A 27,787-nucleotide genomic window follows, 5' to 3' on the forward strand; every position below is an offset into this window, starting at 1 on the left:
TTATATGTAATTTTTAATATACACTTTTAATGTATCAAATCATTAACATGATCTTGTGTTACTTTAGGAACTCTTCTTCGAATCCTGGTGACGACAGCAGACTTTTCATGTGAATTATCGGCATCACGTCACAAATCTTAAGCGGCCAGCGAACGTAGTTTGGTTGTTTTTTTTATTTACTTCGATACTGGGGAAAAGTTATTTGACACTTGGCAGGCAAAATGAGTTTACATTTATCATCAGAATGAGACGAAATTTGTGAACGGAAGCAGGCCTGCCCCAGTCCAATTTCATTATCGTCACGAGAGATTTTGTTTTTATTTCTGCGATGATTTTACTCCCGGGTTCTACTGCCGTGAACCAGCTAGATGACAATTTGTTCTGCTCTGTACGTTAGCGTGACACATTGCCTTGAAGTTTAATTCGTCTCTATCACACGACAGGATAATCTTGAGGTAGATCGGAGCGTTCTGATTGGTCCTTTCTTGGTCGGGATTTTGCCATATAGACCGTTTCTGTGGAAACGGCAATAACCCGTGATCAGCTGATCAGCTGATAAGGTCACATTGTTGAGCTACACGGACAAGATAACCCGCGACTGATAAAGCAAATTCACGCAATATTTGAGTTTCCTTTGACTTTAGTTTACCATGACGAAGGCTAATTTTATCTCGAAATACCAAATGAAGAATTTCACTCTTAAAATTTTCCAGTCTGACTTTACACAGCATGATTTCGCCCCCAGAAGAGTCCTTGATAAAAAAGATAAATAGTCGTATTTAATTTTTTCATAGTTTTTAATGTCACACTGATTGAAAGAAGTCTTAATTGGTATGGTACAGTCACGTCTTAATTTTAAGTATCCAGCCTTTAGGTCACAAAAGATGTATTTACAGCTTCTTTTTCACATTGGAACAAGTTACTATTTTCAGAATATAAGTAATATACACAGGGAAAAAGAACGTCAGGTTTCTACTTGTGGCCCGTGAAATCAGACCCGTTTTGTGTTTCCCCCTGGGGGTACAAATTGCGGGTACAAAGAAAAAATACAATTGAGTAGGGCCTGGGCTCGTTACCAGTCTCACACCCTGTCAGCAGGTGTTACCGAATGTTGTGATAAAAGACAATGTACTTGCGACTGATCCAAGACTCCTCAGAAATAAACGACACAGTTCAGTCGAGCGAAATCATAGGAATACATTGGCAGAATAAAACGACGACATCTTTCCAATGCTTCGGTGGAATCAATGTATGGTAAAATCCAACATCAGAAAAGGAACGCAAAAGTCCACTGTCAGAGCGAGGTAATAATTATTTTTTACTATCGTGAATTTTATGTGAATTGATCCCGTATATGTTACCAGCAAACACAAGAGGGTTCGCCGCCGAGAAAGTAAAATTGTAACCCGGTAACGCTTTCAAGACGACCGACGTCAAATTGTAAGACCCAAATATAAAATCGCCGACCAGATATTTTGGTTAGTGAATATTCTTAATTGCCGATCCCCTTCTCAAAATTTTAATATTTTAACTTTAACACGTAACTTTCGAACCAGGTTTGTTTACACCGATTCGAGCTATTTTACTGTGCGAAGTCAACTGAAGCGGGAAAATTGGGGCACCGAAGGAAACGAATTTATACGTATTTGTACCACATTTTTTATTTAAATTTAAATTCTCAAAAAATAATCTTTTAAACTAGAAGAGATATATTCTTAGCAGACGAATGAGCGCGGGAAATTTGCATGTAGGGGACTACCACAGACAAGAAAACACAATTATATATTTTATATCAAGTGCAAATTACTGCAGCCTAGAAAAGTTGCTTCGTTTATACTCATATTTTCATATATACGGGCGCCTCTGAATTGTACTGTAATTGATTCTATACTTTGTTTCCAACAAATTAGTGTTTCTTTTTTCCACAGATGTCAGCCATTTTTGTTTATATGATTTTTCCTCCAGCTGAGCTATGTAAAGATCAATCACAATGTATAAGTGCTTAGAAAAATTAAGGAAAAGACTTCAGAAGAGAAATATTTTTATTGTGTTGGACTTGCCTTGCGAAAGAAAGATCGAAGTATCACGTTTAATTAAAATTCTGTAAGTTTCCTCTCGACATTTTTCAAGTTAGTCGTTTGTAATCCGTGGCAATCCTCTCCATCCTTAATCATCCTTGTTCCTTTATGGTTTATTACTAGCTCTTTGGTGTTTTTCTCTCTTAGTTCAACTATTATTTTAAAGTTTCCTTTAATATAAAGGTAACAAATATCCCAAGATACCTTGACTAGCTCCTATGACTGTTTCTCCAATATACTATCAGCGTATTCAATTTTAGGCTAAGATGAGTCATTAAATTTTCAGCTATCTTTCAAAATTAGTACCGGCGGCATTTGCGAACAAGTGATTTTAATTTGCTACGGAGCAGCCATTTTATTTTCGAGAGGAAATGAAATTTATTTCCGCGCGAGGAAATGAATTTATTTCCGCGAGGAAATTCGCGAGTGGCGAATTAAATAAGCCAATCAGCGAGTGAGCTGCAATAAGAAACTTGAGGTTTATTTTCGTCTAATCGGCGAAAATAAAATTGACTGGCGTACACAGACCCCCGGGAGTATGTGGTTTTGTGGTTTAATTCGAACCATTGACCTTCAAAATTTTGCGCTAATGAGCTTGTCTTCAAGCGATTTACCTCTTCGGTATGTTATAAAGGTCGTGGTGTTTTGCAAATTTGTTTTCAGCAGTGGCTGTGACCCGGTTTAAATGAGACTCCATTTTTGTATCCACTTTTGAAAGCGCACAAGAGCAGTCGGTGCGACTTTAAACAGCGCTAATTTCCGCTCGCTAAGTTTCTAGTGGCGTTACAATGGCGTTACTGTAAAATTGTCAACATTCGCTTTTGCTTTATAATGAATATCGTTCGATTCTCAAGCTGATAGCCAAAATTAAACGATGGCTCAAGCTTTGCACTGAAATAAACAGGCGATCCAAGAAAAAACATACAAACACAGCCCAGTGAATAGGAATCATGTACTGGTCCTACGGTGGTGGGGGGGGGGGGGGGGGGTGGACTCGCATGTAAAAAGGACGGGGGTGCTCGTCGGAAATTTTGAGAAGAACCTTTAAGAGGCACCAAGATCCCGTTTTGTGGGTGTGGATTGGAACTTTTTTCTCCCCTAAAAGATACCAATTCTTACAAAACACATCTCCTGTCATATTTTAACGACTCAATACCCTAAAAGGTACCATAAAAGCTTCCGCTGTGGACGTTTTGAAGCTCAACACCCTTACAGGTACCAAAAACCGCTTTTTGAACTCCTAAAAGGTACGAGGAGCACCCCGTCCATTTTATATGTGAGTCCCCCCCCCCCCCGCCCCCCTTCGGGGGTACTGGTCTGTATTCTTGTCTAAAGCGCACGCGCTCTACGTGTTCAACAGAGGTCAGGTGATATACGCGGCCCCTCTGAAAAAATCACGCGAGTTCCCCGACTGTCGTTAGCTCCCGTTACAATGATTTTGAGTTTAAGGCTGCTTTTAATTGCCCGCAAACGATGTGAAGACTGGTTGGATTTGCACTCTTTTGCAGACTATTAATCCTTCTCTCTGATATGGGTAAACAGACAAAGAAGTAATAGATTTAAGTTTCTATGTCAACAGATGTCACAGAGATGGGGTCATTTCCGTGAGGTCTAGAGAACGTAATAGGCAAAAAGCGTCTAACTTTAAATAAAAAAATTGAAAGACAGTAGTGACGATAGGAAAAAAGTCACAAAATCAGTTGATCGTGTATTCGTATAAAGCACAACAGTTTGAGATGTCGGGGATCGAAATAGCCGATAGTAAGTATTCTCCCGTAGTTATACTTTTTCAGTCAGCAAGGGTTTTGAGATAACGGAGTTTGAGAAAGTGAGGTTTCTCCTGTACGTTATCAACAAGCATTTTACCGGGACCCGTTTAGGGAACTGACTATAATAGCAAGATGTTGTTATTTCAAAGCCAAATTCAGAAGTGCCTGTCTTAAGAGCCCGCGCTCGAATTTCCAGCGGGACATAATCAAGGGAAAGTGAGGGGACAGAGAGTGACATTGAGGGCGCTGGCTGGGATAAGACGATTCGTTATTGTTAGTTTTTTATAAGCACCCCACCATAGACGTGTTTCTCACCTGACTATAATTCCAGAGTAGTTTCTATTCACTTCATTCAGTTCAGTACTGGACTTTTCACTAATTATACTGCATCAAAAAAAAAAAAAAATTAACTAAAAAAATGCTAATATTAGCCTGCGAACAGGCTCCCGGCGAGGACGGAAAAAAATTTCGGCAAGCGCGATACAGAAGAATTCGGAGAGCGAAGCGATCGGGGCGGGGACAGGGTTCCGGCTCACCGGGAGCCTGTTCGCAGGCTAATCGCAAAGATATATCACACCCTACAACCCCCCAACTCCAAAAGAATTCCTTTCCAACCCCCGATCGCTTTACAGGTACTTTAAAGATGCTATTCAGACCGATTTGAAGCTGCTAATAAAATTCATTTAGTCAAAACAAATGTAGACAACGCAGCAATGTCTCAGTGCATGTATAAAACCGAGAGGAACATAAAATGTGAAACATGAACCTCTCTTAGCCCAACATGCGGGGTGCAATGTTTAACACCTTCGCAAATTTATCTTTGCAATTACTTTGTAGGTTACGCAAACATTGCCTAATTGTATGAACATTTGTGATATAAACGATCAATGCAAGGCTTACCCTGTTCAAACTGCAGCGGAGACATGGTTGGACACAGCGAACCACAGCGACCTGTTTCGGTGAGTTTTTACACGGTCTTTTATTTTTGATATCAACACTGCAGTAATGATGTGCCTAAAACATTTCACACCTCGAGACGGTTTTTTGGTGTTGTTGTTGTTGTTTTCTTTCACGTTTTCGAGACGTTGAGTTCTCAAGAACTGCTTAATTGGCCTCGTTTTTCAAACGTTACATCTCGATATATAGACTCCAGTGAGGAAAAAGCTAAATGTCTTAGATTTTCCAGTAAACATTTGGACTTCGACTCAATGTTATTTGTCAGGAGGCGTTACCAACGTCGTTCCTTCGACGGCATTCCTTTGACTTGGTTAAAATCTTGTTCTCATCAAAGTTACTCGACTCTAAACATTAATCACAAAAGACGCAAAATTCTTGTTAGACCACTTGAGAATGAAAACTTCCTTAAAAACTCTGTTTGCCTTTTCTCGTGACCAGGGGTCACCGCAAATCCCACCCGAATGTGCAAAGACCAACGTCGTGAATGGACGTCATGCGAAATGTAACATGATATTTCAGAACTTAAGTTCGATATCGCTGATTCTCTTCTGATGTAAACGGCATTGCCGTTGGACGTGCGCTGCTAAAGTGAAAAACAAACATTGCTACCGCACAGCGAAGAATCATTGCTCATGTAAAAATACAAAGAAGTACAGTACCATCAACTTTGTAGCGTGAATGTTCCGTTGCATGCTGTACTAAATTCTTGCGTCATTCTCCCCACCACTGGGCACACCCGCTAACTCTGTTTGGTTTCCACTTGCTACATCCTCAGGGTGCCAGGGTCAAAATTTCAAGCGTGGTTGCCGGTTTCGGTCAAGCCTTTTTATTGTGACCCGCGGGAAAAGCGGTCTCTTGCCGACCGGGACGACCTCAGTGAAATAACCCGCTACACGCAAGAACAAACCTCTGGCATCCAGGGGAGCCCGTTGCAGGCTTGGTTCAAATTTTGTTAAACATACAGAAGGGCGACATAAGCTGGAAAGACCACTAAATAAGATGTTCTGCTATCATGCAATGGCTTATACATATTTCAGAAGAAGTGTAGAGCTTCACGGAACAAAAGTGTATTTGACATTGATGGGCATACATCTCGCTTTAGAAGTGTTCTCCATCAGGATTGAAAGAGAGGCCCATCTGCTGTGTAAGGACTGTAAGATGAGGATGAGAGGGACTGGGTAGGGCATCTCAGACTAACAATTTGGTCAACTGTAATGCTGAACAAAACACCAAACCCTAAGCAACCAAGCTATCATTTTTTGGGTTTCCTATGATGACGTTTCGGAAATCATCGTGAAACAGACGATGACGTTCCTTCTGAACTGATTTCTGTTATGGATAAGTTGGTTGTCCTGTGTGATTATTGTCACGTGATCTTGAGGTTTACGTGTTGTGTAAATGTCCTTCAATAAACTCTTGAAGTTGAAGCCTGTAGACGCGTGTTTTCTCATACTCATAACAATTTCAATCTATGCAGTAGAATCAAAACCTGATTTTAGTACTGCAGGCTTATTCTTGTTTAGTGTCCCTTAGTCCGCCAGGGCTAAACACTTTCACACTTTTAAAGGTTCTTATTCTTATTCGTGGTATATATGTAAGTCAAACCCGCAAACATACCATTTTGACTTTTGTCTCTGTCCCAGTCCCTTCCGCGGGTGATACCTCTCAATGTAGGTGGATATAGCTTTGTGACTACTCTGTCGACGCTGACCAAAGACAAAGACTCCATGTTGGCAGCCATGTTTAGCGGACGTCATGAACTGGACACGGACAGCGAGGGGAGGTACTTCATTGATCGCGATGGAACCTACTTCAAGTACATACTGAACTATCTTCGAGACAGAAAGCAGTTACCGTCAGCCGATATAGCACTTGAGGTAAGAACTAGACCTGAATATAATGATGATTACGTGAAACTACCTGTGTTACCTCAAGCCCCTTCCCCATTTTTTTTTTTGGGGGGGGGTGGGGGGCGGATATTTCGGATTCAGGCAGTTTCCGAGTAATAGAGGAAAATTAAACAGCATACATGATGATTCAAACTGACCATAACAATGAAATCAATATTCCACACTGAATATTGCTAATGTGATTTCAAAGAATTGTCTTTTTTTTTCTGCTCTTCGCCCCTAACCCGTTCCACACCCAGACTGCACGAAAACTATTGTTGAGAATGTCACTATGTCTGTTGCCCTGAGCATAGTGTCAATTGCATATTATTGCAGGTTTACAAAGAAGCGCAATTCTACCAAATAGAAGGATTGATCGGAACACTAGAACGTTTCTCCAACGTCTTTGCGCACAAACTGGAAGATGCAAGGAAATCGAAGCTCGGGAGTGATTTCGAAAAGTGGCAACAACAAATAATCACGTGCGCACAGAGCAAAAGCCTGCAAAACCTGACATCCACCAGCAAGGTGAGCTTGCTGTCACTAGAGGACCACAAGAAAATCATGGAGTGCGGAGACTGCGTGGGCCCGCATGCGCACAACCTCGTGGTCTCCAAACCGGCTAAACAGGGCGTGATTCATCATCAGGAGACATTTGATTACGTGCAACGACGGTTTAAAGAAACAGATTTGGTCATTTGCATTTTGACAAATGCCGAGATGAAAATGTTCATCAGCATGACGGAGGCAGATTTGAAGAACAGTGGCTACTGCTGTAGTTTCCGCGAAGAGAAAATCCGCTGTAAGAATATCAAGCTGCATTATGGGATCGGAAAGGAAGAGTGTCGCTTTAACGTGACAGAACATGTGGTCGAGTTTGAATGGTAATTTGAAATGACGCCATTGGCGACAAATTAAATGTGTAGACTGTTTATAGTCCCCTGTTTCACCGCGAGTTTCGTTTCGACGTCTTTCACATGGCGAGTGCAACCAGGGGTGAATATTAATTCTACCAAGGGGGTGAGGCAGGTTTAAGATAGGCCCGAAAAATACCCCCCTACCCCTTCCCCCTATGCTCTCTACCCTGAAACCCACCCCTTGGTAACTTTACTACTGAACTCTCCCAGATTGTTCTCGTCATACGAAAGCAAGAGAAAGGAATTTTATAGTCTAACGGAAATATTATAAGGTATAGCTGGAAATAGTGAATTGTTAGTTACTTTTTACATTAAATCCAACTATTCAGATATTAATTCTCCTAACAATATCAATAGAATGTCGAGCTGACAGGTTATGAGAATACACAAAATCATCAACTATGGATAACAGAGACCTTTATACATCCGATTACGAGATTTAAGAACACGCTAGCCGGCAAAATGTCATTGGTTCACATGCGTGCAGGGTTACCATGTTTTCCTGCCAAAACGACACTGTTACACATGCGCGTAGAGTCCCGACAAAAATAATGTTGGCTTTAATATAGCGCGGACACTTATCATGTTTGTCCTGCAACAATTGTTTCAAACGCGCGAAAGGGTAACAAGTCTTTTCCCGCCAAAATGGCACTGCTCCACACGCGCGTACGTTTTTACCATTACAGTCGAACCTCGATTATCCGTTCCTAGATTGTCCAGATTTCTCGATTATCCGGACATTTTCTCTGGTCCCAATTTTGTCATGAATATTTATTGGTTATGATCAAGATCCGTAGCAATATTCTTTTTAAAACTATAGCATTGAAAAGTGCAGTCGAAAACGAGTTTGTTTTGCTTTTAAAGAGCAAAAGCAGCTAATGAAGAACACTCGAATGAGTTCTGATTAGCCAAGAGTTGAGCGGTTCAAGATACAAAGTAGACCATATTGTTTTCCAAACGATTTGTAAAAGTGTTGTTTCACGATTAAATATTGCTTTACTTAAACAGTTTTGTTCGTCATTGACATTCATATTTTCGATTATCCGGACCCTCGATTATCCGGAGTATTTGGTCTAGTCCCAACGTCCAAATAATCGAGGTTCGACTGTAGTAGATAACATACAATACTTGCAAAAAATTTCGGACGTTAAAATTTCTATTGTATCTTTTGTCTTCGTGAACTACATACTCAGAGACAGTACGAGAGAAAGTTTAAACAACACGAATTCGTATGTACACAAAGTACGATTTTATTATACAGTCATTCACTACCGTTGATGGTGTTTTGTGAGGAAGAAAGAAAATAGGGAGATAGTATAGTTAATGAACTTACATATAAGAGTAAGTTATCAAAATAATTTATTAGTATATTTCAGAGATAAAGTATTGTCTTTGCACAGAAAGAGTAAAGATATATGATACATTTAAACATCAAAGTTGTAAATTAAAAATATAATAGATATATTTATTTAGTTGCCCAGATTGATGTCGTTGTCAATTCAAAACTATTTTTAAAATATTATTATATGTGTCATAGATACTCTTTAGAACAGAACGTCGAAAATAAAATGGATTTAATGTGCTGCTGCTAATTTATTGTATTTGTACCTAAACGTACTTAAAACAGCTAGTAAGCAGTATCCTTGACTTGGCGTGAGAGAATAAACGGTACCGTTATTTATCCGCAGTCACTATCTGTTCCGAGAAGAAAACAGTTGTGAGAGGGAAGCTACAAGAAGACTCAAAAGTTTGAAAAAGAGATGAAATATTACACCAGTGCTACCTTTTAACCCTCTTTTGCATTTTCCTTACTTTAGAGATTGCTTGGAATTGTGAAAAAAGAATATCTAAACCAAAATTTTTCCCTTGGTTATGCTAACAGTGTTGGGTAATGGCTGGCACTCCTTACTGGCCTTACGAGTTTCCCATCCAGTTATCTACAAATTTATGCTTTCAGTTCAGTTTCTGTTTCTCGCAATCTCGTTCCCAGAGTCTTCGTTCCCCTTGACCAGCGGTCGAGAAACGAGATCTCTGAGAGCAACCATTTCGGGCATGCGCCATAGATGCAGACTGCGCAGTGAAACCGGATGGGCAGAATCACCAGAATTCGGTTATTTCAAAATGGTTGCTCCCAGAGCTCTCGTTTTCCGACCGCTGGTCAAGGGGAACGAAGACTCTAGGAACGAGATTGTGTTTCTCGTGGAAGCTATGTACAATGGACATGCTCAAACTTAAATCAGTTCGTTTTTCAAGGAGGATGTTGAGAGAAATATCTCTGAAATATTTGTACAAAAGGTCGCTTTGTTTTGAATTTATCTGCAAAGCTATCAAATATTATAGAATACTAGTCTGTTCAAACCATTCAGTTCTTTTCAGTTGAACAATGAATTTTGAACGAGAACTGAACGCTTGAACGAAAACGTTTAACTTTAAAATTGCTGTCATCGCTTGTGAGTATTTTCAGGTAAACACCCCGCGTTTTGGTTGCCGGCGTTACATGCCGTACTTGATACTAAATAGGCGCAAACGAAAAAATAACGGACAGCAATTCATGACACTTTGTCGTTGTAATTTTGCGAGTGACAAGATTACTTTCAAATCGAAAGATTAAGGTTTACTTTGGTAAAGAAGCCCACCAAAGAGGTAACGAACACAGACGACCGGTTTTCCTGCAGGTCATCAAGCTTGAAAAATTAACTCTTAGTTAAGATTTGCTCTGAGCATCCGCAAGGTCCTTGGAATGTTAAAGCATCTTCGGCGACCGGGACTTATCCGAAGAAAGCCGAGCGCAGCACGACATATCACGAAGATTATCATATTCGTCGGAAAAAGTTCGGGACATCGCGTAAAACAAACTTTTATATGTATAACTGAGAACAAAACAAGAGCGCAATATTTTAGTTGTTATTTACACTGTCGGTTACATCTTAGTTTCTTGCCCACTTGTAACATGTTTTTTCTCTTTCCCTTTCTTTGCTTTTGAGCTCGTCTTCCTCAGTGATCTCAGTAAGACATAATTTATATACTTTGTGTAGTGGTGGGACACGAAGGGAATGTAATACGCTCTGAAAAGTCGGTGAGATCTGAAAAGAAAACAAGCAGCTTTGTTTTAGACCAATAATGCGTGACACAAGACAGATACTGCACTTGGAAAGTGTTTCAGGTTTAAGGGTCCATATTAACCTCGTTCCCAGGAGGATGAGAGATCCTGGGAACGAGGTTGCGCACACGTCTCGTTTGATTGTAGATCAGGAACCACAGTTATTGGCCTTAAAAATTAATAATTAATTTTGAAGCTGGACAATTTTTTTTGGCCGAGAACGCAGCACAGCATTTCTCTAGAAATAACAGGGACTTTGTATCCTGCATTATCAAGTGACCATTGTCTCCTCAATTTGAAAATCACAACCACCATTTTAAACCGGCGACAAGGGAGAACCCGGTAGACTGGTAGGACGGTCGAATGTGGCGTAAGCCTGGCGGCAACAAGATGACGTCGCACCGAAAGTCTCCATTGAAACGACAAAAAAGCGAAAGACACTCGGGGAAAAAAGTGAATATGAAATGGAAGGAAACGTTCTTAGAATACTGATGAAGCTCTAGCCCGCACACAGTCAGCGGGACAAGCGCCCCTTTCGCTAAATTGCCCTTAAAGCAACCCGATGGTTTTCCATGCCCTCAACCAGTCAGAACAATGCACGAAAATTCGAAATCACAGCGAGCGCATACACGTCAGCTTGTGGTAATCTGGTTGCTAAGCAACCTCTTTTACGAAAATCGCGGTCTCAGAAAAAGAGAGGCGAGGCTTTAAACTAAATAAAGCAGCGCATTACGTACCTTTCTGCATCTAGAAACGGTTTTTTAAGCACCACTTCCCAGTCTTTCGTTCGTTTAACAAAGTTTGGTTCACGTTCGGTTTCTCTCTGTGTCTCTAAATCCACAAGGAAGTCGCATTTTGTGATAGATATCTGTTGCAACAAAGTAACACACTTTTTGAATTAACGATCTTTACCAATTTTCACCAAATGAAGGAAAACAAGTTAATCATGTCGTACTTATAGTACAAAGTAGGCCTCTGCGGCTCGCATAAATATGACAAAACCTAATACATTAGAGTCTTTACAGTTGGTATTTTGTGCTGAATCCTTCATTAGGTCGATAAAACCTGATGAAGAGTTTAAGACTGAAGTGTAATAAATTAATTTGACACATTCACGACTTTAATAAATAATAAACAGAGTTTTGCTTGCAAAGTACTTACATATCTTGTAGTCTCTTCTTTATTCATGTCGTTCATGTGTGTAGGAATAATTCTTGTGGCATTGCTTCCTTCACTGTAAGGCTTTGGTAACTGACCACGAAACTCAGAACGAATAAACTGCAGGTACCATCTAGGGTAAAGTACAACGACAATCGTAAGAATTCCTGAAATTTCTGACGATTGAGTAACGAGGTTGACGAATTAGTCAGAAATTATTATTCTGACAGCACGATGGAGGGGCTCGCGAGGTCTCATGGGACGCTTAGGGAAAATTTCAGCATTTAGCGGGAGATTTAGGTCTTTCTAGGTTAGTCAGTCTTCGTGTTCGTCCTCTTTCTTATTATTATCAAGCCTTTGTTATAACAGCTGCTATGTATAATTGAAAATATTCTACGTTACTGTTTTTGTACCCCGTCCTCGGCGTCTCATGCTGTTGCATTACATGAGGAATACGGTTTTTACTATTGAACAAAGCTTACTGAGTACCGCACGCCACCGAAGGGAAGTGCTTTTACACAGAATAATGGTGCTTTTATAGCTAGACACGACTATGGGTGTAACCAATAGAAAGCTGCCATGATGCAGATCATATTGTGATAAGGCTAGACAGTCTTTCGCAACACTTGGTACAATAAAGCATTCAAGGATCTCACTCGATCTCTGCGGGTGCCAAACATAATTTAACAGCGCTCTAACATAGTTAAATACAATAGCTAACTGTTTCCGAGGTTTGCACGTCACGCTCCATTAACTGCGTTTTAGTGCTTGCGCCGTAAAGCTTTCATCACAGTATTGTTTGGCCACAGCTAAAGGGTAATTTTCTTAGTGGTTTTTCGTATCTGGCCTAGCACAAGTTCTAATTGCTAGAACCAATAATTATCATTTGCAAGGATACAGATTATGTTGTAAGACAGAATACATCAATATCAGATGACTGACTGACCCATTCTCAATGAACTATTCACACTGAATGTCTCGTATTAGTGTAGTCAGAATCTTAAATATTCGGTTAGGCTGGAGACTGGCAACCATTACGTACAACCGCTTACGTGTTCGAAATAGGGCCGCTCGACTCCATTAGACCGCTAAGCCCACTCTATTGTTGAGTGGGCAATTTCGGAGTAGGGGATATTTGGGTAAAAACCTTAATGGGATAAAGGATACTTTGGGGGAAAATTATTGGGATATGAGAAATTTATATCAGATAAAACGGGAGTACATGTAGGGATACAGGATAGGAATACAGGTGGTACATGGAGAGATGTAGGGGTACAGGATATTTGGGCCAAAAAAGGGATGTGGGACACTCGGATCCTCCCCCCTCGTAATGGGGCCATAATGTTAAAAAATCAGAATAAATCCTAACGGACCATCCTTATGGCACTTCTGTTTTTGTTAATTTGTATTTTAAATGAGTTTTATTAAATTGTAATAAATAAATAAAATAAATAACGGATGTCTTTGATTAAACAACAGTTACTACCTTTCTGAAGGTAAGAAGAAGCTGCTTGGAAATCTGTACCACTCCTTTCCAACACACAAGTTGATTTCTTTGTCAGGGGGGAGGGGCTGCTCAAGCTTTGACGACATGTGGTTCAGCTCGATGTACAAATCGAGGGGAGCATGGTAGCCTAGGCAACCAACATAATCAACAAGGTTACAATGCCTCATAAACTACCTGAACTACCTCCACTTTAGTGATGAAATAAGGCCATTTGCAGCTAGCCCATCACGTGACCCACTTTTCACAAAATTATGGGCTTAAAATCAAAGAATGCCAGAAATGGAAAATGTATGTTGAAAATACCAAAATGGCCACGTTTGAGACCACAGGCATTAAAGAATGACATTTTACGACGGTTTGAATGTTTAATAAAATTAAGAAGTTTTAAATGAAAAAAGTTGTTTGAGGGCAAGGCCTTGCTCTCCAGCAACATTTTTCATAGATCCTCTAAATTTTCCAAAAATTCAAACTGACAAGTAAACTTACTCTTTAATGCCATGGGACTCAAACTCTGCAATTTTGCTGTTTTCGATAGGCTCTTTCCATTTCTGGCATTCTTTAAGTTATAACCCATAATAGGGAAAAAATTAGTAAAAATCAAGTCACGTAACCCCAGATGCAAAGGGCCTATCCATGCAGGATTCAGCAAGGATATTACTAAAGAAAATCCTTTGATCTTTTGAAACTAGAGATCTGAGATTTTCGTTTCTCTCGAGGGTTCAGAGAATTTTTCTATTTTGGTAATAACGTGCGTGTTGTTGTTGTTGGTTCAAAACATATTCAGTGGAATCACGATTCTTCGAACCTCCCAGGCATACAAAAATTGGTTTGAAAAAGCAGGTAGTTTGAGAAATCGGGGGTAAAATTACAGTGTTCGACTGAGGAGAGGAAACGACTCTTACTTCAAGAGAAATAAAATCGTAAAAATCTATGCTAATTAAGATCAGATATCCAAACACCGTATCCGTCATGACTTCCTTTGTTTAAACTTGATGAATTATTAATGAGTTTGAGAAAGACAGATGACAGCTGCACATCTCACCATAGTATAATGCGCTTGATCTTGATAAAGCCAACAGCGAGAAAATAACACTGATAAAAACTGCAAACCACGTTGAAGAGGCTGAGTAATGATGCCTACTGTTACTGAAGAACATGCTATGGAACAGTTTCTGTGGAGAACATTGATAAATCATTCGGTGCATAATGAAATGAATAAATGAATGACAACTTAATAAACAATAAATAATTAATCTGTACACTGACTGATTAATCATGTATTTAACAAATCTTGAGCTCATAATTCCCTGAGATCATCATAATTTTGAGATTTCTATCGAGTGATAGCTGATGAGGGCGTAGACCAAACCAAATATACCGTTGTGTACTATTGTGTACCGTTGCTTGAAGTTTTTTTATAAACAAGTTTAATCCTTACAGTTTTACCTGCCTGTGAAAACCAATTGCCTTCCTAGTGAAATCGTTAATGAAACCCCTGCATTCATACCTATGGCTTACATACCTGTACTCCTGTAAGAGTTACAGCTCCACATAAACAGATGAATGGGTAAATAGGGAACAAAAATCTCTCCTCCTAAGACAAAAAGACAGACACAATGATGAGCAGCTGACTTCTTGTACGAAATCAGCAGCTACAGTGCAAAATTCATTCATTCACATGCATTCACAGCTAACGACCCCATGCAATAAATCTTCTACAGAAATTTCTGCAACTACATGTATCTGTCAATGCCTAGTTTTTGTTCATGGCAATGTTACGTGGTAGGACTGGGTACTGGAGTTGCATACATACATGTATAACATACCGTACTTAGGTATATAAACTTTTTCCTGGAGCAGTTAAACAAATTGGCATATTTGTTGTTTTGTTGTTTTCATTGTTGAACAATAGAGCAGTTCTCAATTGAGTGTCGTAAAGCCAACACAAAAACAATAGCATTACTTTACTCTCACTGGCCAACCACAAATTACACAGACAATTTAACTGAAGTTACCGGTAACCAGTCAAAACTTAAACCAAATACATGAAGCTGAATATGCCAAGACAAGCTTTTAGCCAGATGATTTCCAGGCATCCTATGGATGGCCACTTTCTAAAGAAAATTGTTTTATTTTTCACATGTTGCCTTATAAATTGCTCCTTTGAGCAGGCCCTATAGCACATGTTGGACGGCCACTTTTCAAATTCTGGCTCAAAGCCTGTGCCAAGAGCAGAAAAACGTGTACGACTCGATCAAGAATTTGGTTTTACTTCTGATAGGACAACAAAATGGTATGAGATTTTGAAGTCGATTGTGTGACATGGCATAGTAACGCAAAACAAAAGCAAATGCAACAAGTTTACTTTCAACACTCAAGTGAAATCTGCCCTGTTGGATTAGGAACCAGTATCAGACATGGAAAGTGTCCCCCATGGCTGACACTAATTCAGACACACCCATTTCAATAAGGAATAGACAAGGCAGGAGACGTCATACACTTTGTTCCTCTGTGGTGTTATTTTTTAAAATACACAACAGAATGCAAGAAGTCAGGTAGCCGATGCTGTAAAATTTAATACTTAGCTCTTACTAACCGAGCAGGAGGTCTGTATGGGAGAATCTTGACCGAGGTCATGAGTACAGAGCGAACGCAGTGAGGTCTGTACACATGACCGAGGTCAAGATTCTCCCATACAGACCGACTTTGCTCGGTTAATAAGATGTTTATTATATGGCAAAGAAGAAAACTTTAATTCGTTTGATGTAACTGGTTTGCTGACATTTTGCTTGCAAACGGAGATGAGCTTAACTTAAACCTGCTGAAATTTGCTCATCCTCTTTACTTTTTTTTGCCATCAGGATTTTTGGCACTTCCATAAATGATTGAGAAGAAAATAAAAGAAAACGGTGAACATTTTTGATTTGCTACTTTTTCAACGCAAAATGAAACCCATCTAGATGCCGGTCTAAATGGGAAAATCTAGACCGCGCTTGATATCGATTTCAGCCAATCAAATTTGTGAATTTGGCAGTTTCCAGTCCTTGTGAGACACAGCCATATAATAATCTAAACGAAAGACCATCACAGTTAAATTAAATACACCACCTTTAATTTAAAAAGTTATGATAAAGCCTGAAAACAATGGACCTTTGCAGGGATACAACAGCCATTATGAATTCTGTTGTTTCAAATAGCTATTATGGGATGCTCAGGGGGCAAATACATACTAAGTTGCCTCCTGAGCATCCCATAAAAGCTATTGGAAACAATAGAATTCAAAATGGCTGCTATATCGCTGAAAAGGTCCATTCAGGCTTAAAAGGGATTCAAACCCATGACCCTGTAATACAGCAGACTTTTTCTGATTCTGTGTATGTATTTAGTCTTCTCTAGGCAAAAATTGCTCAAAATCATCGATTACAATTTGGTTTCCTTCAGCAATAAGCCAATTTCGTATTCTAGGTATTGAACTGGAACTAGCTTGCATTGAAGGCTCATGTGGGGAAATGTCATAAAAAAGATATTAATGCAATTTGCATTTGAAAAGACTCCCCTGATTAGCCTCAGTTACAAGGTGAAGAACTTTATCAAGTGAGTAGACCAGTTTCGTATTCTAGGTATTGAACCGGAACTAGCTTGCATTGAAGGCTCATGTGGGGAAATGTCATAAAAAGAGATTAATGTCATTTGCATTTGAAAAGACTCCCTGCATTAGCCTCAGTTACAAGCTAGTTCAGTCCAATATTAAGAATACAAAACTGGTCTATTCACTTGATAAAGTTCTTCACCTTGTTGTCCCAGTAGCATTTCGTAAAAACGTGAAGTAATTTTAGTCATAATTTTAGCACTAGTTTGACCAGTCTCTCAGACTGACACACACCTACATCATCTATCTGTCAGAGAGAGTGGGCCAGAAAGAGAGAGGGCAGAGAGAGGGCAAGTACTGGACTATCAAACAAGTATAGTAATACTGCACCTTGTGAGGCCTTGTGAAGAAAATTAAAATCCAGATGTACATTCCTGATAATGACAACCACACAGGCAACACTGAGGAGGGGACTAAATATCGAATGCAAGAAACTAATTAGCATTATGACGGAAATATCGAACATGAAGTTCTGGCCCCCAAATTGATGAATAAAATAGAACATAGCAAAAAATGAAGTATTCATTTCAAGAATGGAACAATGAGGCATAAACTAACTTATTTCTAGTAGTGAAGTCATTTGTTGTCAAGAGGAATGCTTGACCAAGTTTTGACCCTTGTGTAGAGTTTATTGAGTTAAGCAATTATGTTTCTAGAGTTACAGTACTGTAAGTACATGTAGCTTATTTTTAAAGAATAACTTTCAACTTAATTTGCAGGGGTTCCATTACCAGCACTAGGGCAACTGGTTTTCACAGGCAGGCCAAACTTTTTGAACTGAACTTCTTTTATTATAAGAAAAACTTTCCTCTAGATGGTCAAACAAGGCAAGCAAAATCCACCTCACAGCTGGTCAATTTGCCCAGTGCCCGGCCCTTAATGAAACCCCTGAATTTGTTGATTTTCCTTTTTTTTTCAAATTCACCTACATTTTTTTTCCTGTGTCTGTGTTGTCACCAGCTTTACAAACATCTGCCACAAGTAAAATGTAGCAAAATTTAGACATTTTTAATTTATAGTTTATCAAGTTCATCCGTAAAACTGTTGTCTTCAAGTTCCCATGAGAAACTATTTTTGGTGTTATTTCAGGCAACTATTTATAACTTTTAATAGCTTTTAGAAAATGCAAAAAAAGACTGTAAAATACTGAAAATCATTCTTGTATAAGGTTTATGCCCACTAAAAACTGAAATTGCTTGATTTCCTATCGGATTTCATATTAAGCATTTATTAAATAAATCATTTTGCAGAGAGACACAGAAACTCAATGGCACAAACTGTCTTTCAAAGCCTAAATCAGTCTTGATATAACTGCAGCCTGCATTGCTCACAAAATTTACCACTTGTATCCTAGGGTTCATGTAATATAACTTTCCATTTGCAATAATGGCTCGGGTGTTTTTGATAGTACATTCAGTCATTGATAATACTTACGCAAGCTGGCAGAGCAAGGAGTGCCATGGGAAATACAAGGTTGAAGTTTAAAAACCCATTCAGGAAGTAAAATGTCCATGGTTCTACACCTGTGGTATAAAATGCTAAAATATCAGTGTGTGCTCTACATACATAGTGATCATAGTGGTCATAGCTTATCACTTTTTGTATTTGCTTGTTTTGTCTCTATAAAATTACATGTAATTTAATTCAAGGGATATCTGTAATTTAAGTGTAACTGCAGGGCAAAAAAAAAAAAACAGGAGGCCTCATGGTTGGCATGCTTGTCTCCGGATCGAGTGATCCAGGTTTGAACCCTGGCTGGGGACGTTGTGCTGTGTTCTTGGGCAAGACACTTTGCTCTCAGTGCCTCTCTCTACCCAGGTGTATAAATGGGTACCAGCAAACTTATTGCAAAGGGTGACCCTGCGATGAACTGGCATCCCATGGAGGGGGGAGTAGAAATACTCCTAGTTGCTTCATGCTACGGAAATCGGGATAAGCTCTGGCCTGATGGGCCACTTGGCTTGAATTCAGACTCAACCATTTTCCCTGTAGGGCAAAAAACTTTTCCCCATCTGCATGTCTGAGACAGGTTGACCAAAACTTTTTGTAAGTAATGTAGTTAAAGCAAGGTCCTGACTGAGCAACGTGTCTTGTGGAACTGATCAGACTTTCACTTAAAGCTCTAAATCCACTAACCCTTCAGTCAGACAGGTCTTCCCTAATTTCTTTTTAAATTTAAATAACCCTTGATATAAAATTCACGAAAGAGTGCTAATGAGCTTCCTTCGTGATGTTAAAAATACCTCTGGAAACTGCTCCAAATATCAGACTACACTACACACTACAGTATGTAAATCAATTCATGATTATTTGTCAACATTTGCTTTAGGGCCTTTCTTGAAAAAGAAAACGTTTCTACAACATATACATATAGCTGACTGTGTAAATGTGAAACCTTGTTTTACTCTCACCATAGAGATTTGGACCTCCTTTTCCAAACACATTGTACAAGACTATACCCAGAGGAGCAATCACTGTCTTGCCATAGAAAAAAGAATCTATATAAACTAGTGGACCCTGAAAAGAACAAAAGAAGAAATTTGGTTACAACAATTTTTAGTGTTACTGAATTTATTGCACAGAATTATACAATTTATTCAGTGCTATAGTTTTGGAATTAATTTTGAAAAGATGCCCATAGACATTGAGCATTGAACATTGCACAAAACTAGTGTATGAGCAGGCTCGCATTTGGATCACATTACATTAAGTGGCGAGGCTGTGAAAAAGATCCCTTTCACTTCTGCCCCAGATTCATTGCAGGCTCATTCTTGCAGCTATATACCACTGATGTGTGTGATCTCAAATGTGGGAAACATGTAGGTGCTGATTACAACCTCATATTACTGAATAAATGACCACCTTAACTACGGTAACCTTGACCATGATAGCATGTAAAAAGTAATAAATCAAAAAATGAGAAAAATTTCCTGTTTCTATAAGTTCTAGTAATAAATCTTCTAGACAGACAAGTGTTCTATCACAAATGCCATTCTCTGATTGGCTGCACCACTCACTATCTATTCTGTTGTAGATAGTGAGTAGCTTAGCAGTATGCGGTTGTTAATGAAGTGTCTGTGAAGAGGATTTAGATAAAGTTTTCAACAACTAGTAGATTTAGACTAAAACAATTAGATTTTTGCTCTCAATTTGTATGCATGATTGAAATCTTGGGCTCATAATCTAATTGTTGAATAGGAACAAAAAATAATGGAAGTTTGGGAGAATTAGAAATACTGTGTCATTGGAAACATGAGTGAATCAGTATTTATAACTCCTAAAATCATGAAGAAAACGTACTATTCTTATTTGTTTTCACATTGGAATAGAAAGCAAAATAGAAAGCACTTGTTTGCTACAATTTATCACAAAATAAACTCTCATTGGCCACAGAATCAGCAAGACAACTATTTGCATTGGCTAAGGGTTTCCATCAGAGTTCTAAGACAGCCTTTTGCTTGCATTTCCCAACTCACTTACCAAAAATACTATAAGTGATATAAGGCATAATTGCACAAAATACATTATTCTTCTTTGACGAACTAAAATATCCCACGCAATAGGAACCCTGAAAAAAAGCAAAACAGCCAGAAATTATTTCGTTTAACATACCAAGTTAAGAGACAGTGCTGCTTTGCATTTTACAGGCACTGACTTCAAGAAAGTTGAACTGGCTTGTATGTCACAGTAGAGTAATTTAGATGAAATTTGACGTGGTTGGAAATGTGATGACATGCTGCCTAAATTACCTGGGATACATGTACATGTATTTGTTCAGTCAGAACAAAACTGAAGGAAAGAACAGAAACAAAAAGTCACAAAAACGTATGTTAACTAGATACCAATTTTCAAACAAGGTCACTGTAAGTTAGGATTTCTTCTCTTTAATCAATGATTAGAAATATTTCATATCAAATAAGTTTGAGAAATATATCTGACTCATGATTCAGAGGTAATTTAACAGCAACTAGAAATTCTATTCAAGCTGCTACAAATCTTTTCTTGCTTGCAATGAATTATGAACTTTAATTTATAAATATTTTCATATAAAATTTTTTACAGAAAACAAGTCAGCACAAAGATTTCCCTTGACGCGAAGAGTCATCCATTACTGCATAACAAGACACACCGTAATGATTCTATTTAGCGCTCTCCTTTTAATAACCACTCCCTTTCAAATAAGCACCCCCCTTCAAATGTGTTTTTATTAATAAGCGCCCTTATTCCAATAAGCGCCCCCATTCTAAGAATTATAATATTACAGTGCTGCCAGAGTACAGTGTATGTATCAATGGAGGTTCATCTTCCTTAATTTGCTCACATACATAAGGCCGCATTACAAAAACAGTCACTGTGGTCTTCGTCTGAGTTTCCCAACTATTCTGTCCGTGTGAGTACAGAATTCCTTCAAACGAATGATCTCTTCTTCAAGTTTTGTTTCGAACATTCAGCTGTTTCTCAAAAAAGAAATAAACACCCTGTCCCAAATAAGTGCCCTGTCTTGAATAAACGCCCTTCCTTGCGGTACCAAAAGTAAATAAGTGCCCTGGCACTAAATTGAATCATTACGGTAACTGTAAATTAACAATTCTCTAACTTCAACTACAACTAGTAAACTGTGAGTGAATTTATGAAACATCACATATTTGCACTGTGAGAGAGATATGTCAAGACAGAAGGGATCATTGCAGTTATGTATGAAACTTAAGCAGTCATGGAAATAAAACCTTAAAAGGAACCTCACTCAAGCTCAAGCCTGAATCCACCAATCTTAAGTCCAGCACTTTTTCCAAGCTTTATTTTTGCAACTGCTTGAGTTACACAGTCACATAACTGTGATGGTCTGCCATGTCATTATATACAGCTACACGACTGCAAAGTAAAAAAGATCGTCCTTACCCAAGAATTGCACTAAATGGCCAGCCAATGAGTGCACCAGCTGCTGTTGCTAAAACAGCAACCTTTAGGGAGAGTAATATTCATAGTGTTATTAATAATAATCATAACTATTTAAGTTACTAGTATCAAAGATAATTTAAAACAATGTGTGCAGAGGTCAAGATTTGTTGCAAAGCTGCAAATACTGCAATAACTGTTTATTCTCATGAAAAATTACAATGTCACACAGTCAATAATTTAATTCAACCGAAGCTCTCAAAAGTACATAATGTACACTTCTCAAAGATACAAAGTCACTGCCAGCCAATAATAATATTGGGATAGCTCATGAGATTCAGCTACTGTAGCACAAAGACACCAAGAAACTAAGACAGACTGATGAAAGAAAAAAAGAACTTACGGCATAATTTCCTGCAAACCATCCACCATAGGACAAGAGAACCATGTACATTGCAAATGTACTTGGCAGGAATGCTTCAAAGAACAACAAACACAATTTTCAGAGACTATTGAATGAGGTATCTTCATATTTATGAAAATATGTATTGTTTTACACTGTGAAAATGCTAATCTTTTACTTGTTATGAACAGTCCTCATTCCATAGTCACCAAAAAACATAAAAAAAAAAAGTGTCAGATGGTTGTGGTTTGTGTGTCTTTACCGTCACTTAAAAGTAATAACTTGTCTGAGTAAGAATTTTTTTGGTGGGGAAAGATTACTTAGAATGACTTTCAGGTTACTTCATCAAGGTTACAGCTTGCCCAAAGGACAAGGAAGAAAACTGGTCTTCTTTACACCCATTACATTGCGGTTAACTTGCAAATTTTGGTTTGTTGTGGCACACCATGAATATTCCACTTATGATTTGATTTAGACAGGAGGGGGGGGGGGGGGGTATCTTTATGCATGTACACACTTATTTCATAGTTCAAACATGTGTATACTGCAGAATCAGAAAACACTGTTATCTAATTTGTTTGCTAAGTTACTCTCACAGTGCCTCTCTCCACCCAGGTGTATTTAAATGGGTACTGGGAAACTTAATGCTGGGGGTAGCCCTGTGATGGACTAGCATCCCATCCAAGGGGGAGTAGAAATATCCCTAGTCGCTTGATGCTACATAGAGCGGAGTAAGCTCTGACCTGATGGTCCACTTGGCCCATATGCAGACTTTACCATGTCTAACTAGAACACACTGTTTTTAACAAGAAAAAACTGTTTTCAACTAGTTTGTAACAATTTTAAAATCTCCAACTCACCAGCTGCAGATATAAACATCCCTGTGCTAAATATCAAGAAAACAACGGCTATCCTTGCAACATGGTTGCCAAATTGTTTCATTATTCCCCTAAAAAGAAAACAGAATAGCAAAATTAACCTGTTGTATAATTTGTTCCCTCAAGTCTGTTGATTACCGGAAGCATTACATCCACACACCTGTAAAAATATGTTTCACAAGCAGCACATGCTATTGAAAGAACAAATCGTAGGAAGTAGAACACCAGCAACTGCAATTAAAATGAAAAAATCTTGCAATTATAATAAATATATAATAATATCTTTTCTTCATAAAATGGAAGGCACACTTTGTTATCTGTGTGCAACATTTAAATCTGGCAATTTCTTAAGTGTTTTATCAGTCAAACAAATTAAACATTAAAAATGGATGGAACACTGTCATGATAACACAAACAATGGTTTTCACAACATCAACAACGATAAATTGTCTTTAAAAAAATCAAGGTCTTTTACCAGTAACGCAGTCATAAAGTCATAAGTGCAAGAGTATCCATAGGCAAACAAATTCCACTGAGAATAAGTCATTGCGCTTGTGTTCATTTTTCTCAGTACAGTCAGGGACTGTTTACTTGTGAACTTATACTTACCCAGCTTACTTTTAAATTATAATGAAAACCCTCTGTTTCCTCATGCTGTTTGACTCTGTGTACTGTACTTTCCAAACGCAAAGCGACTGACACAAAACTACATTTAAACTGAACAATGGTTAAACTCAACTACAAGTGAACAATACGTGTAACTACTACCGGTGGCTTAAATGTTTATAGCGTTGCACACATTCTGCATCCAGTCATAGTTTAATTATTCTGAGTGGTTCACAAATACAGTGCATGAATCTAGTATTACAACACCCTCATCTGTCATGTTGACTTCCATTTTCAAGAAAATGACTAATCTATTGTCACCATAACAACTAAACAGTCAATGAATGTAGTATTACTAGTCAGTACGGACGTACCTTGTTAGCTTCAAATATTTTTATTTGTATCTTCCCAGGAAAAGTGTGTAGAAGCAGGTAAGCATAGGATCTAATAGCATACTTGGGTGAATACTCCCAGGTTTGAAAACCAGATCCAAACATCAGGAAGTGCATCTAAGGGTTAAAAACAAGGCTGATCAAAAATAAATAAATAAGACCTGCAATCCAGGCCAAACATCCAGGAGGGATCCGGAGGAGGTGGGGGGATATGTATTCCTCTCTTTACAGTTAGGTGAGCTGTAAAAACACTAGAAAAGTAAGAAAGGTTCCAAGACTTTTGGCCAGGATTGTACCTATCAGTTAAGTATCTTCGTCTCGACATTGGTGTCAGAGTTTGTTTGGCATCAGCTCCTAATTTCATTGGAAAAATTTGCAAGGGGCAATTCCAGGAAAAAATCCACACCCCTTGAAAAGACGGCATACTGTAATAGGCCCTTTGCATGGCTGTGTCACATGACCTGGTCAATTATAAAAAGCCAGAATAAAAAAAAAAATAGTAAGACGACATTATATTGTGAGATTTTAGGACAGTTTAATAGTTTGAGAATTTTAAACAATTTGTATGCTGGATGGAAAAGCTAACCATCCAGTAGCATATCTCCATACAAGTCTTGATAATTTTTCAAACATTTAGATAATCGTAACATCTCACAAAATTGGAAATCTTACTTATTTCATCATACTCTTTCCCTTTCTGGTATCTATTTCAACCAGAACCATTTTTTACGATTGCCAAGGTCACGTCACATGGCCATGCAACAGACCCCTTCTTCTAGGAAGGGAGCAGGGGTTCAAGGACTGCAAAAATCCACATGGACCAAACAAAAAATTCTCTTTCACTGTACCAGAGGTATCATTTGGGAGTTTAAGCAAATCACTACGGCTGGTGTTACTACGGCTGCCGTGACTGAAAAGGTCTGGGGAGAGTACATCTCGGTGGTCTGCCAAATTCTTAAGTTTAGCGAGTAAAGCGAAATACAAAGATGAAAGAAACATCGGCTAAGGAGTTTAAAATCTCTTTTATTTAGTTTCTCACAGCCAAATGGCTTCGCTCAAAGGACGATGGCCGTTATTTGTCTTACTAGGATAAATAGATTATTTCTGAGTGAAAGCGAATGCCAGACACTTCCATAACAATTTGATGGATGAAATATATAATTTCTGAGAAAAATATCTCAAAGAATATCGAGTGAAGAACACAAATATATCAATACTCAAAGAAGCAAAATAGCATCGTATAGTTATCCAGATATAAAACATCTTCACTAAACCCTCAGAGCAAACCTAACTGAAGTAAAACAACCTCGTGCTCAACACGAATATTTCACTTGACTCACTTCGCCGTTCCAACACCTTTGCCAAACCTTATTGTAAATTCAGGATACGGATTTACAAACTTATGAGAGGTAACCTTGACACAATCTTTGACTTAAATTGACTTTAAAGGATATAGTATCCAATGGAATTCTTAAAATGCCGAGATGTCCGTTGAAAAGGGCCAGAGAAGTGAAATAAACCTGACATAGCAGCCACTACGGCAAAACATCCCAACTCACGTAGTCAGATTTCACGCTACGGCTGGATGCAACTGACGTACATGCGCACTGCCTCATTTTGGGGGAAATTTACCTCTGGAAGCCATATCAGCGCCAGCTGTAGCGATTTGCTTTAAGTCCCTATTATCATAATCAATGCCTAGTACCACAGAGGTCATAGATTTGAGTCCAGTTCAAACCTAAAAATATTTCAGACTTTTTTTTACAGCTACTTGTGACCTGTGATGCGAAAATGTTCCTTTTGGTATCCGTTCAAATGGTTGAACGCACGCCAAGTGAACAGCTAAGAAACAGGTCCACAAACTGTTCAAAACGGATACACTGAATGGCTGAACAACTGAAGACAATAAATTTTTGAATGGATGAGGTTGAATGGCTGAAAAAATTTTTGAATGGATGAGGTTGACAGCTGAATGACTGAAGAAAATTTTTGAACGACAGAAGTCAAACGGCTGAACCACTGACAAAAATTTTTGAATGACTGAAGTCGAATGGCTGAATGGCTGTACTGTAGTTAATTTTGAAAGGCTGGCTGTGAAGGGCTGAACAGCTGAGTAACAGCTATCAAAAACTTCCAAATGAAATTATATATATAACAAAGAATAACAGCAAGGTCAAGTTAATGGTTCTTATCTGAGAACTGATTGAATTGTAAACCTCGAATAAAACTAATCCTGTGTTGAAAGTCTAAGCTTTTTAAGAGTAAAGCAAATTTGTTTTCGAGGGGGAAATCAAAATCCGTAGTCGTCTGCATTCACTTGCTATATAAAGTTATACAAACATTTTGAAAATGCGTAACACAGTTACTCCCGGAATGACTTCATGAACATCTTGCTCGTCAAAACACTGCTGTATGGAGAAGGTGAAACTTTTTCCCCTATATGTATCTTTTAAACTAGAAGCACTAGTTATAGCGACAAAAAATTTCCAAGAAGTGACAGTAATTCTCGTTTGCTTGAGTGCCAGCAAAATATATATTTTTTCACTCTAGTAAACCTGAGTAAACAAAGAAGCACACACTAATTTGTCAGCCTCATTGATTTTGCTACAATGCACATTTACAAAGTTAAGTGAACCCAGGATTGCATACTACACTGTTCTGGTTTTTCATGTAATAAAACATGTTTTGTCATATTTGTACATTTTGTTACTGAACGCTCAAGCTGCTAACACTGCAGTTCAAATGGTAAAAAATAGTCCTAACAACCAATCATTTTCAAGAATTCCTCATTGGCATGATCATTTGTTTAACAGACTTTCACTCTTCTCACATACACTGACCTGACTAACCAATTACATACATGTACACTACCACATAAATCTTTAATATGGCTTTACTCACTGGTTCCCAGTAATTAAATGTTTCATCACAGTCAGATATATTACTGAGGAAGGCAGAGCAGAATCTAGCTGACAACAGCAGTTTAAATATTGTGTAAGGTCTTGGACACCAAACAGATATGTCTGATGGCGAAAGCTTCTTCGTCCTAAAAAATTCACAAGACAATCAATCTAAGGATTGAACACTAAACATAAAATCACGCTGATGCTTGACTGGTTATTTTTGTTGTCGCTGTTGTTTTTGTGCGTGTTAGCTGAGGCACAAACATATAAGAGGTCTATGCAAAAGACAAGGTGGGATATAAGGTTCCACACATCTGGGACCCTCGGACCCTCTTTAATACTGGCCTTTCAGAAAGAGGTAAGGATTAAGTTGTAATTGATCAATTGCTTTTGATAAACTAATAACGACCGGTGAAATTCTGCCTCGGTCAGAAATATTCCAACCCGAAAACAAACGCATCGGTCAACCTTCTATAAACAAATGCTTCGAGAAACGTGTTTAGGAAGAAAAGTTGATAAAGCAAAATCTCAAATATTCACAATCTAGAAATACTTACAAATCAACATCTACAGGGCTTTTAAAGTCGGAAGTTACTTCAGACGCTGTGGTAGTAGTTGCTCCCGCCTTCTGTCTACGAGCCGCCATGTTGTTTATACGACCACGAACGAGCACGTGCTACTCAGC

The 27,787-nt window shown here is 38.5% G+C and overlaps 2 protein-coding genes across 2 annotated transcripts; one reads left to right on the forward strand and one right to left on the reverse strand.

The window, feature by feature from the left end:
• Window positions 1-901: 901 nt before the first annotated feature.
• LOC110044061 (BTB/POZ domain-containing protein KCTD7-like) lies at window positions 902-9,202 on the forward strand. Its single transcript, XM_020749583.2, has 4 exons — window positions 902-1,304; window positions 4,685-4,806; window positions 6,448-6,681; window positions 7,030-9,202. The coding sequence occupies exons 2-4, from the start codon at window positions 4,735-4,737 to the stop codon at window positions 7,579-7,581; spliced, it is 858 nt and encodes a 285-aa protein (XP_020605242.1). The 5' UTR covers window positions 902-1,304; window positions 4,685-4,734; the 3' UTR covers window positions 7,582-9,202.
• Window positions 8,822-27,786, reverse strand: LOC110044064 (alpha-1,2-mannosyltransferase ALG9-like). Its single transcript, XM_089293535.1, has 18 exons — window positions 27,660-27,786; window positions 27,101-27,245; window positions 24,182-24,316; window positions 23,362-23,432; window positions 23,184-23,272; window positions 22,324-22,397; window positions 21,924-21,985; window positions 20,505-20,592; window positions 19,436-19,541; window positions 18,459-18,547; window positions 17,954-17,996; window positions 17,355-17,437; window positions 14,898-14,969; window positions 14,418-14,547; window positions 13,355-13,502; window positions 11,872-12,001; window positions 11,448-11,578; window positions 8,822-10,693 (listed from the first exon to the last, which is right to left on the reverse strand). Exons 1-18 carry the CDS (start codon window positions 27,746-27,748, stop codon window positions 10,531-10,533), a joined length of 1,848 nt encoding a protein of 615 aa, XP_089149661.1. The 5' UTR covers window positions 27,749-27,786; the 3' UTR covers window positions 8,822-10,530.
• Between the last annotated feature and the right edge of the window lies 1 nt (window position 27,787).

The sequence above is a fragment of the Orbicella faveolata genome, unplaced genomic scaffold (assembly GCF_042242905.1).
Source record: "Orbicella faveolata isolate gen_17 unplaced genomic scaffold, um_ofav_v1 contig_25, whole genome shotgun sequence".
Classification (NCBI taxonomy): Eukaryota; Metazoa; Cnidaria; class Anthozoa; order Scleractinia; family Merulinidae; genus Orbicella; species Orbicella faveolata.